At 55.9% G+C, this 20,008-nt stretch overlaps 2 protein-coding genes across 5 annotated transcripts in view; both read right to left on the bottom strand.

Moving 5' to 3' along the window:
• Positions 1 to 20,008, bottom strand: part of KAT5 (lysine acetyltransferase 5) — a 95,907-nt gene that overhangs the window by 12,306 nt on the left and 63,593 nt on the right. The window lies entirely within an intron of this gene.
• SNX32 (sorting nexin 32) lies at positions 615 to 13,052 on the bottom strand. The gene is made up of 13 exons (XM_056132045.1): positions 12,927 to 13,052; positions 3,790 to 3,888; positions 3,517 to 3,627; positions 3,312 to 3,433; positions 3,083 to 3,206; positions 2,848 to 2,952; positions 2,665 to 2,770; positions 2,497 to 2,572; positions 2,262 to 2,301; positions 1,381 to 1,467; positions 1,118 to 1,277; positions 953 to 1,038; positions 615 to 762 (listed from the first exon to the last, which is right to left on the bottom strand). The coding sequence occupies exons 1-13, from the start codon at positions 12,960 to 12,962 to the stop codon at positions 709 to 711; spliced, it is 1,206 nt and encodes a 401-aa protein (XP_055988020.1). The 5' UTR covers positions 12,963 to 13,052; the 3' UTR covers positions 615 to 708.

The raw sequence follows: 20,008 nt of genomic DNA, 5'->3' as shown, positions 1-20,008 counted from the left end.
CTGCTCCCTGTATTTAACCAAGAGGGTGTTGGCTGGGGCTCAGCGCCTTGGCCAACCTTGCCCTGGGCTCTGGCCTGCCTGTAGGGCCATTACCTGCCAGGCAGGTGAGGGTGTTCTAGAACCCTCCCAGGGTCTGCCGAGATGGTGACTTGAGACTTCTAGTTTCTGTGCCATCGACCTAAGCAGCTGGGGTGGGGGTGGGGTGGGGTCGGGGGCGTTTTCCATTGCAGGTTGGTGCATGCCGCCCTCCAGTCCAAGGGGGGTGGGGGTGGCGGCGAGCCTTGACACTGTTCTGGAGTTGAGTGTGGGCTTTGTGGGGTTCGGAAGGACCTGCTGAGCCTGGAAGCAGTTGAGGGTTCCCGCGGGGGAGCCCCGTGGAGTGTCCCTGGGGTCTGGCTTCCAGAGTGCCCCAGGAGGCCGTGGGAGTGAGGAGACGCAGTGCCGGCCGCGGTTATACAGAGCCAAGCTTTATTTCATAGGAAACAGACTGGAATGGTTGGGGCGGGTGCTCAGTCCTGGGTCTAGCGGGGCTGGCTCCGGCTTACCTGTGGCCCAGGGTGCCCATGCTGCCTTGCCATCTTGCAGGGCCTGGCACCCTGAGATGGGATTGGGGCTCGGGTCCACCTTGGGAGGTCATAGGGTATAAACCGGTGGCTACAGTGGGGGAGAGCTGGGGTCCGAGTAAAAATGTCGGTTGCGGTGGTTGCTCTAGGACTCCCCCTTGAGGGCGACAAGGGTGTTGCGGAGAAGCAGCGTGCTGGCCTGCAAGGAAACCGTCCTCCAGGTCCCTGGCCTGCCCCGCCCCAAGCCAAGGCTGCACTTCAGATAACTCGAGGCCCTGCCCTCCGCACCCCTGTTCTCAGCAAGGTGGGAGTCCTGGCAGGGCTCCTGCAGGGAGGGAAGGGTCCCGCCAGGACCTGGGGCGGGAGGGGCACTCGGATGGCCAACTCACCTTGGCGTGTTTGAGCTCCAGCTCTGCCAGCTCAACCAGGTTCTTGCGGAAAGAGGAGACGCGGCGGGACTTGAAGTCCATGAGCTCTGCGGGGAGAGGGCAGGGGATTGGGGACCCCTGGGGGCAGAGCCAGCCTCGCAGGGGACCCTGGCCCATGCCCCTTACCCTGCTTGGCCGAGTCCGAGAGTCGCTCGAAGCGCTGGCAGCACAGCTGCTGGTGGCTCTCAGCGGTCCGCACCTCCCGGTTCTTGGTGCGCGCCTTGTCCAGCGCCCTGTTGGCGTTCTCATAGTCTGCCAGGGCCCGCAGCCTCCGGTACAGCAGGTCCTGCGGCCGACGCGCCACAGGCTCACCCCGGCCCCTCGGACCCTCACCTGCCTGGCCTCCCCGTGACCCACCCCACCGGCTGCGGCCCTGAGCGCGGCCTCACCTTGGCCGCCTGTGAGTCCCGCAGGTAGTAGCGCAGCATGTCGGAGAGTTTGAGGTCCTCATCCGACGCCACCCGGCCCTCCAGCTTCTGAATCAGAGAGGTGAGGGCTGGGAAGGAACTTTGGGAGCTCTCAGGGGCCAGGGGATGCACCAGGGAAGGCTTCCCGGAGGTGGCACCTGGACCTTGGCAGGGGCCCGGGGTGGGGGTGAGGAGGAATTATGTGTGAGCCCAGGTGCTCAGGGAACCCCAAGTTGCTAGAATGGCCTTAAGTGCAAGCTAAGGACTTTGCACCTTGCATCTCGGGCAGTTTCTAGCAGGCACAGGATCGCTGGCGGGTCTCAAGCAGGGACAAGCGGCAGGCGGACAGACGTTAGAAAGGTTGGCACACACCAGTGACTTTCTTGGAAAAGAGTTCAGGAAGTGTGTGTCTGGGCCAGGATACTGGCAGCACGGTGCGGCTGGCCAGAGGCGCGTGGCACCTCCTTCACCAAGCCAGGTTTCCTGCTGCCCCCGCCACAGAATTGAGGCTCTGCCCTGCCGCCTGTTAAGCTGGCCTGGGTGGGGGCGGTCAGGGGGAGTCTCCAGCGTCACGGGGCCCAAGTTATTCCTGAACATTCCAAAGTGATCCCCTAGTAACAGCGGGGAGGGTTCCTGCCTTGCACACGGTTGACTCGGGTTCAATCCCCGGCATCCCATTTGATCCCCGGAGCCTGCCAGGGATGAACCCTGAGTGCAGAGCCAGGAGTCATCCCTGAGCACTGCTGGCTGTGACCCCAAAATGGAAAACGAACGACAAAGCGATCCCCTGCGCTCTCCTGCCCGCTGTGCCTTCCGGACAAAGAATCCCTTGGTGCTCCTTCAACCCAGTGGGCCAGACTCACCCTCAGTCGTTCAAAGAGTTCGGCCAATTTGAGGAAGCTCCTAGGAGGCAGTGGGCGGAGTCAGGCTCCCAGCCCCGAGCCTCTTGATAGGGAACGCGCCCCCTTGTGCAGTCTCCCGAACCCCTAGCCCAAAGCGCCCACCCAGGACTTGCAAGTACCTCCCCCCACCCCGAGGAGCGACCCCTGGCGGGCACCCCCGGAATTGCAGGCGGAGACAGGCAAGGGGCGCCCTCACGTCTTCAGCTGGTTCACTTCCTGTGCTCCCAGGCTGCTCAGTGCCGCCGAGATGGGGATGTAATCGTCGGCCAGGCCTGCGGGGGACAGTCCTCTATCAGCCGTTCCCCGGGCCCTGCGGCCGTGCGTGGGCCGGGAGGGGGGTGGGGGAGCGGGACGGGCACCGTACACTTGTGGGCGTGCATGACGCGGTCGGCCCGCAGGCAGGCGTCCCTGATGCGCGCGTGGTACTCCAGCAGGAAGGTCCGCTCGTGCTCGAAGAAGTCGTCCACCTCCTGCGGCGGGCAGAGCGGCCCCTGAGTCCGGCGGCCACGCCTCGCGTGGGGTGAGGCCAGGACGGGCCTGCGCTCACCTTGAGGCCGGCCACGCCGGTGATGAGGGCTTCGTCCGCCGACTTGGCGATATTCCTCAGGAAGCCCCCCAGGACCTCCTTCCTGTTCTTCCGCCGCACGCTCAGCTGACGCACGGATGGGGGTGGGGGGTGAGCTGGGCGTGGGGGGGTGCTGCACCCCATCGCGGTCCGGCCTGTCTCCAGCCTCCCCGCGCGCCCCGCCCCAGCCCCAGCCCCGGTCCCGGCCCCGGCTCACATCCTGGCCGTACTCCAAGAAGACAAAGAAGTTGTGGTCTCGGTGCAAGGTGGGATGCGCCGCCAGGCGCTGCAGAAAGCGCTCGTGCATGGCCACGGTCTTCTTGAAGATCGCCAGGTATTCCCTGCGGCGGACGGCGGACGAGGCTGGACCCCAGGCTTGCAAGGCTCCCCTGCACCCCCCAGTGGCGAGTGGACAGGGCAGGGCAGGGCAGGGAGCGGCCACTCACGCTTCCAGCTCCTGCTTCATCTTGGCGAACTCTTCCCGCGGCACGGAGCCGTCGCCCTCCCCGAGTTTCTGCAGCTTTTCCCTGGAAGCCTCGAAGTCGGGCCTCGGGGGAGCCGGCGGGATCTGCGCAGAGAGCAGCGGCGGGCTGAGTCGCGCACCCCGGCCCCCCGCCGCTGCACCCCCACACCCGGGGCCCCGCGCCTCACGATCAGGCCGGCGTATTCCTCGTTGTCCACGTAGGTGTCGTGCAGCCAGACGAACTCCTCGTGCTGCCTGACCACGCGGAACTCGGGCTGCGCGAAGTGCGGCAGGCAGCTCTGGAAAGGGGGCGGCGCGTGGCAGGGGTCTGCCCTTCCCCGCGAACCCTCGACCCCCGCCCCAAGCCTCCAGGGTTACCCAGCTGGGGGCCCAGGGCCAAGCTGGCACCTGCCTGCCATCCCACAGGCCAGCTCCCGGGCTCACCACCTGCGCAGGCGCACCTTGGTCTGTACGGTGAACTTCACCTTGTCCCGTTCGCTCACGGCGTCGGAGATCTCCACCTGCAGGGAGGTCTCCGCGGGGTCCTGGGAGCCAGGGGGCTGTGGGGAGGGGGCGCCTGATACCACTGGCCACGCCCCTTGGCCCCCCCTTTCCTGCCCGCCGTCCTCAGGTTTCCACAGTGCCTGTTGGGCTCTCACCCCACCCTCCTCATCCCCCTCTTTTTTTTCTTTCTGGGTCACATCCAGCGATGCTCAGGGGTTACTCCTGGCTCTGCACTCAGGAATGACTCCCGGCGGTGCTGGGAGGCCATATGGGATGCCGAGGATCGATCCCAGGTTGGCCGCATGCAAGACAAATGCCCTCCCGGCTGGACTACAGCTCTGGCCAACCCCCTCTTTTTTTTTTTTTCTTAATGGAATCCAACCCAGGGCCTCACAGACCAGTGCTCTATGGCCGAGCAACCTCCCCAGTCCAAGTCTCCCCATTTTACAGGTGCGGGAGCTGAGCCCCCCCAGAGGAGAGGAAGAACCCCCCCAGGCTGGAGGGCTGAGCTGCGAGGTGTCCAGGCTGCGCTAATTCCTGCCTCAAGCTCTTACTCAGCCACCTGAGACATGCTTACCGGTAGAAAGTGAGCGGGTGGGGACGCTGGGGTTCTGGGGTTCTGCTGCCACTCTGCCCCCTACTTTCCCTCCCTCAGAAAGGAAGCACGTGTCCTTTGCCCAGTGAAAAGGTCCTTGAGGCACTGAGCGACCTGGTTATTGTTTTTCATTCTGGGGGTCAGGAATTGAACCCAAGGCTTCCTTGGCTGAGCCACACCCCAGCTGACTTGCTCATTCTTTTTTCTTTTCTTTTTTTTTTTAGGTCACACCTGGCAATGTTTAAGGGTTCCTCCTGGCTCTGCACTCAGGAATCACTCCTGGTGATGCTCAGGGGATCATATAGATGCCGGGATCGAACCCAGATGGGCCACATGCAAGGCAAACGCCCTCCCCCCTGTACTATCACTCCCGCCCCTGGCTTGCTCATTTTCAGTAGTTTGTTTGGGGGCCCACACCCAGTGATGCTCAGGGGTTATTCCTGGCTCTGGCTCTGGAATCACTCCAGGCCATGCTGGAGACCGAACCCGGGTCAGCTGCATGCAAGGCAAACGCCCTACCCACCGAACTGTCACTCTGGCCCCCGCTTGCTCATTCTCGCACTGAGCGAAAGGGTTTACTGAAGGCCGCCGGTGTCCACAGGGGTGAAACAAAGAAGGACGAAGGCTCGGGGCCACTCAGCTCGCCAGCAGGCTCGCAGTATCGAAACCCACCACCTGCCCGCCTCTCCCCTGCAGGCTCTGTGATCAGCGGGCCACAATCCTGACTTCTCTCATCATGACTTGCCCTGACCTTGAACTCCAGAAACGCTGGGTGACAGTGTATGAGCCCTAGTGCGGCCCTGGTCACTGTCAGCCCCGTGCACAGAGAATGCGACTGTCTCACTGCCTGCCGCGCTTGTTATCTGGAGGCCCTTGGCCAACATGCCCCCTCCCTTTGGTGGGCCCTGCATGATTCGAGCTTGCGGTGGCATGAATACAGTTGGCGTGTACATTCTTGCCTAAGACATTTGAAGGACACTAGGGCTCATTCCTGTGGGAATGCCTGGTCACTGCAAGGGGACGTGGGTAAAACCCAGGCACGTGTGTAAAACTCAGGGGCTGGTGAGATAGTACGGGGTAAAGCACTTGCCTTGCACGTGGCTGACCCAGCTGAATCGGTCACCACAGATGGTCCCCTGAGTCCTACCAAGGGTCACTCCTGAGCACAGAGCCGGGAATAGCCTCTGAGCACGGACAGGCACGACTCAAAACAAACACACGCAAAAGAGAACGCTCTTACGGATACCGTAATGTGATTTTTCCATGGGGTTATAGTAACGTATTCTCCCGTCAGCGCTGCATGACTCTTCCGGTCGCCATGCGTCTGCTCTGACAGTGCTCAAGGCTTACTCGTGGTTCTGTGCTCAGCGATTACTCCTGGAATGCTTTGGAGGGCCATATGGGGTGCTGAGGGTCGAACCCAGGTCAGCCAGGTGCAAGATAAGCATCTAACCCACCTTTTTTTTTTTTAGTTAAATTTTTAAAGTTTATTTATTTTTGATTTTGGGGCTATACCCAGTGGTGTTCAGGAGTTACTCTTGTTTTGCTTTTTGGGTCACACCTGGCAATGCACAGGGGTTACTCCTGGCTCTGCTCTCAGGAATTACTCCTGGCGGTGCTCAGGGGACCATATGGGATGCTGGGAATCGAACCCGGGTTGGCTGTGTGCAAGGCAAACGCCCTACCCACTGTGCTGTCGCTCCAGCCCTCTGGGGTTACTCTTGGCTCTACCCTCCTGGCAGTGCTCAGGGGATATATGGAATGCCAGGGATCAAACCCAGGTTGGCTTCATGCATGGCAAGCACCTTCCCTGTTGTACTCTCTCTCTGGCCTCTCCTCCGCACCATTTCTCCAGCCCCTTATTTACAATACTGACCTTCTCTTGTGGATGGAGCAACAGCACAGCAGATAAGGCGCTTGCCTTTCATGCAGCCTATCTGCAGTTGATCCCGTATGATCCCCTGATCTCACTAAGGGTGATCCCTGAGCACAGAGCCAGAAGTAAGCCCTGAGCATTGCTGGGTATGACCCCAAAACAAAAAGCAAATTTTAAAAAATTGTAATATTGACCTTCTAATGATCACAGACCATCTTTGCAATGAGTAGCATGTCTTTATTTTTTCTCAATAATGTGGGTTGGGTTTGGTGTGGTTGGCAGGGCCGGGGATGGAACCCAGGGCCTCACCCATGCCAGGCAAGGGTTCCACTACAGGGCATCAACTCCTGCTTTCCAGTCTTACGTAACCTTCTTTGTAGGGTTGGAGTTTTGTTTGTTTTAATTTGGGGGCGACACCTGACTGTGCTCAGGGATTACTCCTTGCTCGGCTGAAAGCTCACTCCTGGCAAGATTGGGGGACCATATGGGGTGCCAGGGATGAAACCCGGGTCGGCTGCATTCAAGGTAAATGCCCTCCCTGCTGTACCACTGCTCTGGCTCTGCCTCCGAGTTTAAATGTACTGGATGAATTTGTTACGATTTCATTTTTATTTATTTTAGTTTTGCTTTTGGGTCACATGTGCGTGAGCCTTACCGCTGGCTATCACTCAGGGATCAGTCCTGGCAGTGCCCTGGGGGCCGTATGGAGTACTGAAGATTGAGTCTGATCTGCTGTACTATCTCTGCGGCCCCAGGCTGCTCTTCCTGGCCTTCGCCCTCACACAAGTATTTGTGTTTGTTTTGTTGTGGGGCCTCACCCAGCAGTGCTCAGGACTTCCTCCTGGCTCTGCACTCAGGGACCACGCCTGGCAGGCTCAGGGAACCACGAGGTGCCAGGGATCAAACCTGGGTAGGCCTTGTGCAAGGCAAGCACCCTGCCTACTGTACTATTGCCCTGGCCCCAGAAAATGAATTTTTGTTTCTTTGGGGGTTACTCTAGGGGTGCTCAGGGCTACCTCCTTGCTCTGTGCTGCTCAAGGCTCATTCCTGGCGGTGTTCAGGGGACCATAAGATGCTGGGGATCAAATCTGGGTATGGTACGTACAAGGCAAATGCCCTTCCCATTGTACTCTCTCAGTACTCTTAAAATTCAGTAAAAAAAAAAAATACTGAATTTTTCTTTTAACTGTAGGAATTACTGAGCCTTTTGTTAGACCTCCTAAGAGTAAGCGTAGGATTTTCTACAACCCATTTTAGTTTTGTCATCTTGGATTGTGCAGATTTTGAAAATGTTTTAGATACCTAGAGATTTAGGATTCTTCCATTTTCCTTGACCTTTTTTTTTTTTTTGCTGTTGTTTGCTTTTGTGCCACCCCTGGCAGTTCTCAGGGGTTATTCCTGGCTCTGTGGCCAGGGGTCCCTCATGGAGGAGCTTGGAAGACCACATGTGTGCTGGGGTCCAAACCAAGGTCAGACTCACATAAGGCCAGTGTCTTCACACTCTACTCGTATTTGGCTCCTGAATTGACTTGGTGTTTTTTGTTTGTTTTTGCTTTTTGGGTCACACCCAGCGTTGCTCAGGGGTTACTCCTGGCTCAGCACTCAGGAATTATTCCTGGCCGTGCTTGGGGGACCACATGGGATGCCAGGGACTGAACCCGGGTCAGCCGCGTGCAAGGCAAATGCCCTCCCCACCGTACTATTGCTTCAGCTCCTGAATTGAGGGTTAAACGCTGTAAAATGCCCCTTTTCTTTGTTGGTATGGTTTGGGGCCACACCCAGCAGTGCTCAGGTGCTACTCCTGACTCAGTGCTCAGGGGTCATCTCTGGTGGTGCTCAGGACACCAGTGGTGGGGAGTAAACCTGGGTTTCTGGCATACAAAGCTTGTGCACATGCCTTTGAGTTAATTCCCCAACCCTAATGCGTCCCTCTATATTTAAGAACAAGTATTGTGTCAATTTGCGGCCACACCTGCTGGTGCTCAGGGACTTCTCCCAGCTTGGTGTTCAGGAGGGGCTACTTCTGGCTTGGTGCTCAGGGGACCAGCATTGCCAGGAATTGAACCCGGGTTTCCTGCATGCGGAGCACATAGTGGGCCTACTGAGTAATCTCCCTGGCCCTAAAATGTCCCTCTTTATTTCTAGTAATAATTCTCTGAATTATAGTCTACTTTGAAATTAATATAACCACCATAGCATCCTTTTTAAAAATCAATTTTATTTATGTATTAATTTATTTTGGGCTTGGGGGGCATACTGTCAGTGTTGAAAGCTCCTTCCTGGCTCTTGCTCAGGGCCCACTCCGGGCAGTGCTTGGGTGGCCATATGTGGTGCTGGTAAAAAAGTGAGGTTGGCTTTATGCAGGCAGGCGTTTTATCCGCTGTACTATTTTTTCATCCCGAATTTATGTTTTGAATGGTTATTATTTTTTTAAAAATAATTGTTTTAGGGGCTGGAGCAATAGCAAAGCGGGTAGGGCGTTTGCCTTGTACGCGGCCAACCCGGGTTCAATTCCCAGCATCCCATATGGTCCCCTGAGCACTGCCAGGAGTAATTCCTGAGCGCAGAGCCAGGAGTAACCCTTGTGCATTGCCGGGTGTGACCCAAAAAGTTAAAAAAGAATGTTTTAATTGAATCACAGTGAAATACAGTGACAAAGTTGTTTGATTGGATTTCAATCATAAAATGTCCCAACACCTAGCCCTTCACCAGTGTACATTTTCCATCACCGGTGCCCCAGTTTCCCGTTGCCCACCCCTACCTCTATGGCAGGCACTTTTTTTTTTTTTGCTTTTTGGGTTACACCCGGCGATGCACAGGGGTTACTCCTGGCTCCGCACTCAGGAATTACCCCTGGCAGTGCTCAGGGAACCATATGGGATGCTGGGAATCGAACCCGGGTTGGCCGCGTGCAAGGCAGATGCCCTACCCGCTGTGCTATTGCTCCAACCCCTATGGCAGGCACTTTTATCCTCTCTCTTTGTCTCTGTCTCTGTCTCTGCCACTTTCTGTTTCTCTGTTTCCGTCTCTCTCTCACCTTTTGGGTCAAGGTGATTTGAGCCCAGGCCATGTTTCAGGAATTCCTGTGACTTTATTTTTTTTTTTTCAACTTTTTTCATTTGCTTTTAGACCATGCCCAGAGATTCTCCAGGGTGACTCCTGCCTCTGCATTCAGGAATGCTTGGGAGACCATATGTTCATCCCAAATTTATTAATTTTGATGTTTCCCTTTCATCATTGTTCTTGTTGTGATGATAGGGACGAGGGCGGCACAGACTCCTATCTCTAGTTCATGCACATTTAGAGGTGGTGCACGCATATTTAATGGTGGTTCTCTTTGGGGATGCATCAGGTTGCAGTGCTCTTAGCTGCACTGCTCAACACCAGATCTCTTTGGTCAGATGTTAACAGTGCACAATTTTAAATCCCAAACACATTTCTCTGAAAAAAAATTTAAAAAGAAAAAAATTTTCGGGGGGGGGCTGGAGAAAACTTAAATTCTGGAGTGCATGACTTGCCTGCAAAGACCCCAATTCAATTCCCAGAACTCCATGCCCCCTGAGCACTGCCTGGTGTAGCTTCTGTGGTCCCGTATCACGGGGCCCAGCAACTCCATTTCTCTAGGTTGAAGCACATGCATGGCTGGGGGGGGTCCCTGATGAGCTTCATCATCCTACATTTAAAGTATGTCTCTTAGGGGTGAGGAGATAGCTCAGTGGGCCGACAAAGCTTCATAAGCAGGAACGCCCGGGACGATCCCTGCATCACATGATCCCCTGAGAACCCAGAACTATGGGGACCAACCACTGAGACCTTAGCCAGGAGAAGCCCCCAAACACTGAGTGTGGTCCCAAACAAAAACAAACAAAAATGTCGTATTTCAAGCTGGATGATAGTACAGTGGGGAGGTTGTTTGCTCCGACCCGGGTTTGATCCTCAGCATCCCCGAGCACCGTCAGGAATAATTCCTGAGCGCAGAGCCAGGAGTAACCCTTGAGCATCACCAGATGTAACCCAAAAAGCCAAAAAAAAATCTAAAAGTTATATTTCTTTTTTAAGCAAAGAAATGTTATTAAGGGGCTGGAGAGATAGCACAGCGGATAGGGCGTTTGCCTTGCATGCAGCCGACCCAGGTTCGATTCCCAGCATCCCATATGGTCCCCCGAGCACCGCCAGGAGTAATTCCTGAGTGCAGAACCAGGAGTAACCCCTGTGCATTGCCGGGTGTGACTAAAAAAAATGTTATTAAAAGGAGAGAAAAAGTGCTGGAGAGACAGTATAGCAAGTAGGGTACTTGCTTTGCACATGGTTGACCCAGGTTTAATCCCCAGCATCCCATATGGTCCCCTGAACACTACCTGGAGTAATTCCTGAGTGCAGAGCCAGGAGTAACTTCTGAGCATCACTGGCTGTGCCCCAAACACAAAATAAAAGAGAGAGAGAGAGAGAGAGAGAGAGAGAGAGAGAGAGAGAGAGAGAGAAATAACGTGTTTAAGAGAGAATGTGGGCTTCTCAGAGAGAGGAGGGTGCTCATGGGTTACTCCTGGTTCTTCACTCAGAAATTACTCCTGGCAGTGCTGGGGGACCGTATGGGATGCTGGGGAATGAACCTGGGTCAGCTGCGTGCAAGGCAAACGCTCTACTTGCTGTACAATCACTCCGACCCCAGATTACTCATTTTATATTTTTTTCTCCTCTATGACATTTGCATTTGCGTCTTCATCAATTATTCTATTCCTTCATATTTCAAGGCTGGAGCTGGAGCGATAGCACAGCGGTAGGGCGTCTGCCTTGCACGCAGCCAACATGGCCATCCGAGTTCGATTCCTCCGCCCCTCTCGGAAAGCCCGGCAAGCTACCGAGAGTATCTCGCCCGCACGGCAGAGCCTGGCAAGCTCCCCGTGACATACTCGATATGCCAAACACAGTAACGTCTCACGATGGAGACGTTACTGGGCCTGCTTGAGCAAATCAATGATCAACGGGAGGGCATATTTCAAGGAGAATCTTTTTTTTTCTTTTTTTGGGTCATACCTGGCAATGCACAGGGGTTACTCCTGGCTCTGCACTCAGGAGTTACTCCCGGCGGTGCTCAGGGGACCATATGGCATGCTGGGAATCGAACCCGGGTCGGCCGCGTGCAAGGCAAACTCCCTACCCACTGTGCTATCTCTCCAGCCCCCACAAGGAGAATCTTAGGAGAAAATCTACTGGTGGACTTTCAGAGAATCTGACACGAAGGCTAGGGGTGAGAATGTCAGGCTGAGAGCCCAGCCTAGCCCTAGGACACAGACCAGCCCTTATGGCAACAGTGCTAATAACAGTAACAAAAATAATATGGCAATCCACACTATTTATGTTCTTAAATCGTTATTATTTTTGTTGTTGTTTGGGGGTCACACCCAGTGGTGCTCAGGGCTTACACCTAACTCTGAGCTCAGGAATTACTCCTGGTGGTGCTTGAGGGACCATATGGGATGCTGGGGATCAAACCCGGGTCAGCTGCGTGCAAGATAAATGCCCTCCCCGCTGTCCTATTTCTCCAGCCCCTGTGTTCTTGCATTATGCCAGGCACTGTTGGAGCATTTATATATGTTGACTTAGCCATAAATGTGAACGCAGAGAGGCCACGAAAGAGACACCGTCCTGCCCTCCGTCCACCTGCTGCCTCCCGCTGCAGTCTGGCTTGGGGCCGCCTTATCTCCTCCCAGCCGCTCCTGTGTAATCTACACTGGCCCGGGCAGTTCTTGTTAAGTGCTGGCGGGAGCTGGGACCTCCAGGAGGGATTACGGTGGTTCCATCCTTATCCTCAGTCACAGCCCCTCTACCCATGCCTCCACCCTCCCCAAAGAGTGTGCCTCTGGGTGCCCAGCCCCAGAACCATCCTTGGCACAAGGACACTCAAAAACTATTTCATCGAATGAAGCCCGAGGGTGATGTGAGGCGCATGTATGTGGACACAGATGAGCACAGGCAGCCATTCAGTGCTGGAGCCGGGACTTTCCCTCTCCCGTCCCAGTCGCCCACCCGCCTCTCCCCTTCTTCCCATCAAGCCACTCTGAGCTGCCCTTGGGAGAAGTGACAGTGTCGGAGCCTTTCCTATCTGTCGGGGCAAAGGTAAACCAAGCCCTGCCTCCTTTGGCATCCTCAGCGGTCCCCATGCAGGTGCGACAGTGGTATCCCACCCCCCCTCGCTCGGTCTTCCTTCTCCAGCTCATGCATGGGGGGGCGGGGCGTCCCCCCAGAGGTGGTCCCACCCCCTCGTTCGGTCTCCCCTCTGCAGCTCACGCATGCGGGGGTCGAGACACACACACACACACACACACACAGGTATCCCAACCCCCCTCGCTCGTCTCCCCTCTCCAGCTCATGCATGCAGGGGGCGCCACACACACACACACACACACACACACACACACACACACACACACACACACAGGTGTCCCAACCCCCCTCGCTCGTCTCCCCTGTCCATGCATGCAGGGGGCGCCACACAGACACACACACACACACACACACACACACACACACAGATCCCGCTCCCCTCCTGCACGCCCCGGCTGGGGTCCCCGGGTCCCCGGGAGGGAGACGGCGGCTCGACGGGCTCTGCAGCCTTCCTTTACCTTGCTCTCCTTCCCATCCTCTAGGTGCTCCTCCATCCCCAGCCCTTTCCGTGCAGCTGCACACCGGCAAGATTCCGCGGCTGTCCCCGGTCAGCGTGCTCCCGCAGCCCGGTGCCCAAGAATCCCGCCCCACCCCCGACAGGCCGCGCGAAGGGGGACCCTATCAGCTGACCGAGACCCCCTCCGCTCCGCCGGGCGGCCGCCTGCAGCCGGGAGTGGTTCCCGCCCCATCTGGAAGCCGCGCCTCCTCACTGGCTGGCGGCTCTGCCACCCGCCACGCCATTGGTCGAGACGCCTGTCGCCCCCGCGCCGGCCCCCCGCCTTTCAGGGCGCCGGAACGGGCGCCGGGCGGGCGTGGGGGCGGGGGACTCCCGGGCCGCGGGGTCGCGGGCCGCGGCCCCTTCCCCTGACGTCGAGCCGGCGGGTCCCCGGCCGCCCCGCCCAACGGCCCCGCGCGCTCTGCGTGGGCGTGGCGCCGCGCCTCGCGCCCCGCCGCCGGTGGGCGGGGCGGGCGGGGGGCATGGGGTGCGGGGGCGCAGGCCGGGGGACCAGGGACCAGGGCCGGGGGGCTTGTCCGGGGAGAAGGGCTTCCGTGGGGGGCTCCGCCGCCGCGCGGCATGAAGGGGCGTCGAAAGAAGGCGCGCCGGGCGGCGAGGGGGCGCCACCACGCCGGCGGCCCGGGCGCCGCTGACCGGCCGCGGGCCTCCCGGCGGGGGTTACCGCAGCCGGCCGGCCGCGAGGCGCTGCGCGACCCGGAGTGGGTGCCCCGCGACGGGCTCATCGTCATCGGCAAGCGGATGGAGCTGCGGGGCCGCAGGAACACCAAGCCCGGCCCGTGGGAGCCGAGGCCGGAGCCCGGCGAGTGGCGGCTGGACGCGGACGGGGCCCGGGCGGGGCCCGCGCTGCGGGGGTCCGACGCCGAGCCCCGGTCCCCGGCCGCGAGCGCGGGCCCCGGCAGCCCGCAGGGGGACCCCGCGGCGCCGACGACGCGGGCGGGCCGGGAGGCCGACAGGGACCGGGCCCGGCTCCGCGGCCAGAGCCCCGCCGAGGGCTGGCGGGCCCGACGCCAGCTGCTGGGCCCCAGCAAGGAGGACCTGGGCGCGGGCAGCGAGAAGCTGCGCTGGAGCAGCGAGACGCTGCGGCCGAGCGCCGAGAGGCTCAGCAGGGAGCGGCCGAGCGGGGAGAAGCTGAGTCTGAGCGGGGAGAAACTGAGGCTGAGCGAAGAGCGGCCCGGGAGGGAGCGGTGGGCCCTGGAGAAGAGGAGGAGCGGGGAGCGGCGGGGCTCGAGCGCCGAGAAGCGGGGCTCGGCGGAGGAGAGCCTGAGGTCCAGCCTGGAGGGCCGGCGCCCCAGCCCCGGGTCCGGGAGATCCAGCGCGGACGGGCGGAGACCCAGCGCGGAGGGCCGGAGACCCAGCCTGGAGGAGCCGCGGTCCAGCGCCGGCGCGGGGAGACCCGGCGCGGAGAGGCGGAGAGCCAGCGTCGGGGGGCCGAGGCCGAGCACGGAGAGGCGGAGAGCCAGCGTGGGGGGCCGGAGAGCCAGCGTGGGGGGGCCGAGGCCCAGCGTGGACAGCCGGAGGCCCAGCATGGAGAGCCGCAGGCCCAGCGTGGCCGAGCCCAAGCCCAGCCGGGAGCGGCGGAGATCGAGCGTCGAGGCGCCGAGGTCCGCCCTGGAAGGCCGGAGATCCAGCGCCGGCACCGAGAGGCGGAGATCCGTCTCCGAGAGGCGGAGATCCACCGGCGGCGAGCGGCGGAGATCGGCCGCCGAGAGGCGGAGATCCGTCGCGGAGACCGTGGAGAGCGGCGGGAAGACTTGGGAGGAGTCGGCGGCCAAGGATGAGGACGAAGAGATGGAGGGCGATCTGGAGGGGCCCTTGGAGGGGCTTCCCGAGCCCGAGCCCCTCGAAGGAGGGGGAGTGGAGGAAGAGGAGGGCGTGATGGAACGAGAGATTGTGGAGGATGAGGAGGAAGATTTGCTCGAGGAGGAAGCTATCGAGGTTGACAACGACGAGGACGCGGAAGATTGAAGGACGGAAGCCAAGGAAGGGGAAGAGAAGTTGATGAAAGTCCTCCCGGAGCCAAAGACATCATCGTCACTGACCCCGAAGGTGCAAAAGACAAGACGGGAAGGAGGAGTTAGAGAAAGGAACACCCAGAAGGAGACCAGGTCCAAAGGCAGGGAGGCGGAAAGCAGGAAATAAGGAAAAGGTTTAAAAGGTTTAAGATGATGGTTGAAGCAGCTGCCTGCTGGTTTCTGTTAAAACATCCAGAAGCAGCAGCAGCAGCACCAGGGGAAAAGCTCGAGAATGCCTTTGGGATGGGCCCCAGGGACTTGGTTCACACCCAGTTGGGGCTGGAAATGTAGGAGAAAGCATCGCAAGACAAATGGAAAATCAGGCTCAAGGGTAGGAGGAGAAGGGTGCGGAAGATGATGGGGGCTGAGACTCGGCGATTCTGTGAAAGTGGGTCCTGAAGAAGAACCACAGTTTCCAGAGTGACAAAAGAGAAGACAATAAGTGAAAGGAAAAAAGTAAGAAATCCCATAATTACGATTCTTCTGGTTAGGTTTTTAAGTCGTTTTCTACAGTACTACCCCGCCCCGTGACCAAGTTGACAGCTGTTGGGCCAGGCCTCTCAGAGGGCCCCTCCTTCTTGGGTTTCCCTCCAGCAATCCCCAAATTGCATCCAGATTGGAATTCCTGGAGTCCTATTAGAGTCACTTTGCAATTTCCACACTCTCCTCACATCCACGTTAAGGTTAATTTGATCACACTTTAGGTAACTCGCTCGGTCCCATTATTGTGGGGTTTTTTTTTTCTTTTTGGGTCACACCCGGCAATGCGCAGGAGTTACACCTGGTTCGTGCACTCAGGAATTACTCTTGGCGGTGCTCGGGGGACCATATGGGGTGCTGGGAATCGAACCTAGGTCGGCTGCGTGCTAGGCAAATGCCCTACCCGCTGTGCTATTGCTCCAGCCCCCCATTATTGTTTTTGTCTTTGATTTAATTATCTAATCACATGGGCTTTCTTTCTTTTTTTTTTTTTTTTTTTTGGTGTGTGGCAGAATTGAACTCTTGTCACAGGGAAGAGGGAAGACCCCGAGCAGATACAGCGAAGACATGAACATCACGGGGCCAGAGCCATAGTCCAGCGGATAGGGGCGCTGCCCTTACACATGACCAGATTCGATCCCCGGTGCCCTCTATGATCCCCTGAGCCACATCAGGAGTGATCTTGAGCATAGCGTCAGGAGTAAGCCTTGAATGCCTCCAGGTTTGGCACAAAAAAAAAAATAAATAAAAACAAGGAGCGAGAGATAGTATAGTGGGAAGGTGTTTGTCTTGTACGAGGCCAACCTGAATTCCATCCTTGGCATCCTATGGTCTGGCATCCCGTCTGATCCCTGAGCTCACCAGGACTAATTCCTGAGCACAGAGCCAGGAGTAACCGTGAGCACTGCTAAATGTGGGCGCCCCTCCCATCCCCCCAAAAGAAGGAAAGTCAAGACTACTGTTCTTATTTTCTTTTTGTGTTTTTGTCAGAGTGGGGTTGCTCTTGGTGGTACTCAGGTACTGGACGGTGTCAGACAGAACTCAGATGTCCAGCTCCAACGCTTTGAGCACTCTCCCTTGCCCCAGGATTTCCGTTATTAGATTCTGTCCGTCGCTTGGATGGGCATTTGAGGGGTGACAAAAGGCAGCCATGGACATTCCGACAAAATGAATACTGACCCTTTTCTCCATGAACTTGATTGATTTGCTTTTTTGGGCACCGTACCCAGCAGTGCTGGGGTGGCCGGCATTCAGTACTGGACACAGGAACCAGGGCCTGTGCTCTACCCCTCGCGTCAATGCTCTGGACTCATTCCGTGTACTAAGAGGTTTTGTAAATAGGGCTGGAGTGATAGTACAGAGGGTAGGGCGTTTGCCTTGCACGCAACCAACCCGGGTTCAATTCCCAGCATCCCATATGGTCCCCCAAGCATCGCCAGGAGTAATTCCTGAGTTCATGAGCCAGGAGTAATCCCTGTGTGTCACTGGGTGTGACCCAAAAAGCAAAAAAAAAAAAAGGATTTTGTAAAATTTCTTTTTTTTTGGGGGGGGGGGGGAGTTGTCACGCCTGGCAGTACTCAGGGGTAACTCCTGGCTCTGCACTCAGGAATTACTCCTGGCGGTGCTCAGGGAATCCCTGACTATATGGGATGCCAGGGATCGAACCCAGGTCAGCCGCATGCAAGGCAAATACCCTACCCACTGTACTATTGCTCCAGCCCCAAGTTTTTGTAAAATTTCTAAAGCATAAGGTTCCAGGTTCCTTATTCCAAAATGACAGTGGTTCTGACACGTGTGTCCAATCTGGATTCAGTGTCCTGAGCATCACTGGATGCAACCCTGAGAGCACAAATTTGTGCCAAATGTGGCCCCGGAGGTCCTCATCACCACTGCTTCCTCGGACCTTCACACTGAACAGACTGCCTGCTTGGCCAAGTATGACAGGGGTGACCCTAGGGCTCTCCTATAGGCCGCTTGGCAGACACCCACCAAAAACCAAAATTCTTATTTATTTATTTATTTATTATTAGTGAAACATCATGAGGTACAGTTGTAGACTTACAAACTTTTGTGCTTGGGTTTCAGTTGTACAATGATCGAGTACCCATCCCTCCACCAGTGCCCATTCTCCACCACCAATGATCCTAGTAGCCCTCCCACTCCCAAACCCTTCCTCCCCACCCTGCCTCTGTGGCAGGGCATTCCCTTTTGCTCACTCTTTCCTTTAGGGTGTTGTAGTTTGCAACAGAGGTTTTGAGTGGCCATCGTGTTAGATCTATAGTCTACTTTCAGCACGCTTCTCACATCCCAAGCTAGTCCTCCAAACACCTTTACTTGGTGTGTTTCCTTCTCTATCTGAGCTGCCGCCCCCCCCCCCCCTCCCCGCATGTGAGGCCAGCTTCGAAGCCCTGGAGCAGACCTCCTGCAAAAACCAAAATTCTAAGGAGTAAAACTTAGAGTAACACAAGTAACATAAGATAAGTGTATGACAACTTCATGCTTTAACTTACATTTTCTGCAACACTCCTTGCTAATTTCTCCCAAAGGTTCCAAAAGATCAGTAACCCTCTGACATTTTTTTTTTTTTATGTTCAGATAGTCAAACCTAACAGCTAACCAACAATTCCATTTTATCCCTGGATGTTCTTTCTTGGAATCTTCTCTCCTCTGGGTCCGGTAGAAGGTGGCTGCATTCCAGGCTCACTCTGTGGCTGGTTTCCTGGTTTCTTCAAACTTTGCTCTTCCATGTTGGGTCTCCTTTCCCTTCGCTTTCTTGTTTTACAGCTTTTGATCAACCATGGCATGTAGAGAAAGCAGCCTTGGGAGATAAACTTTGTGACACCTTGTCCATATAAAAAACTATATGGCTCTCATATTCGATCCATAGTTGAGCTGGGTATAGGACTGTAGCTTGGAAATACTTTCCTCTGAGCATTTCCCTCTTTCCTTTCCTGTTGTTGTGCTGTTGTCTAGAGGTTGCACAACTGTAATGCTATGGGTTGCACATTTGGTTGTGGGAGTCGTGGCTTATACTTGTGACACCAGAAATCACACCAGCAGTGCTAGGATAGCATGGTGTTGGGTGTCAAACTCTTAGTTTTAAGTATGCAAGGCAGATACTCTACTGCTAAGCCACATCCCTGGGCCCACCCGAAAGAATTTGACTTTATCCTGTTATCTTCTGATTCCCAAGGACTGATGGTTTTATTTTTGTTTGCTTGTTTTTGTTTCTGATTTTTGTTTTGTGGCCACACCTGGCTGAGCGCAGGGCTAATTTCTGGTTCTGGGCTCAGGGATCACTTCTGGTGGGCTCAGGAACCATATAGGATGCCAGGGATTGAATCTGGGTCGGATGCATACAAGGCAAACACCCTATCAGTTTCATTATCTCATCATCTCTTTGGACCCCCAAGGATTGTTGCTTTATTTATTTATTTTTGGCCTTTTGCGTCACACCTTGGGATGCTCAGGGGCTACTCCAGGCTCTGCACTCAGGGATTACTCCTGGTGGTACTTTGGGGACCATATGGGATACTGGGAATTGAACCCCGGTCCTCTGTGTGCAAGGCAAATGCCCTACCCACTGTACTATCACTCCGGTCCAGGATTGCTGCTTTATAAGTCCATTTTTATAGTACTTATATAAAAGTGTTATATATAACTCTATTTATAGTGTTATATATAAAACACTATATATAACACTATATATATATATAACACTATATATATATATATATATATATATATAACGAGGAGAAAAGAATGCAAGGTTTAAGAAGAGGTCTCCCAGAACAACCACCAACTGGGAACTCTTTGGCTCTGTTGCGGCAACATGGGAAGATGCCGTCATTGACAACATTGATGAGGAATACGATCGAATGATTCAGCACCTCCATGATTGTGCAAGGAATGCCAAGAGAGAGATAACCACAAAAAACCGTCTTTCTTCGAACACTCTTGAACTTATTCGCCAACGTGGCTTGGCACGTGCCTCAGGCAACCATAAGCAAACGTCCGAACTGGCAAAACAGTGCAGAGAAGCCATCAAGGATGACCTCAAAAACAGGAGAGCAGCAGTACTGGTAGATGCAGCAGAAGCTGGAAAAAACATTCGTAATGCCCGCCTGTCCTTCACCAACTACAAAACCAAGATGACTGCCCTCCGACATCATGATGGATCTATCACATCTTCCAGAAGGGCAATGGAGAAGATTATTCATGACTTCTACTCAGATCTCTTTAATAGCCACATCCACTTGCCCACATACCACATACCACATGATGGATATGTCGTTCCCAATGTTCTCCCTTCCGAAATCCAACATGCCATCTCGTCTGTAAAGAAACAAAGAGCACCTGGCCCAGACAAGATCAGACCTGAACACCTGAAGAACTTACCATCAGTACTCATCAATACATTGGCTCGGCTCTTCACACGCTACCGGTCTGAATGCAAGGTTCCATCCCAATGGAAAACCAGCAAGACTGTACTACTATACAAGAAAGGAGACATCCACGACATTGGCAACTA

The sequence above is a fragment of the Sorex fumeus genome, unplaced genomic scaffold (assembly GCF_029834395.1).
Source record: "Sorex fumeus unplaced genomic scaffold, SorFum_2.1 ptg000093l, whole genome shotgun sequence".
In the NCBI taxonomy this organism is placed as follows: domain Eukaryota; kingdom Metazoa; phylum Chordata; class Mammalia; order Eulipotyphla; family Soricidae; genus Sorex; species Sorex fumeus.
The sequence above is the reverse complement of the archived record's forward strand: the minus strand, read 5'-3'. Positions and strand labels throughout refer to the sequence as shown.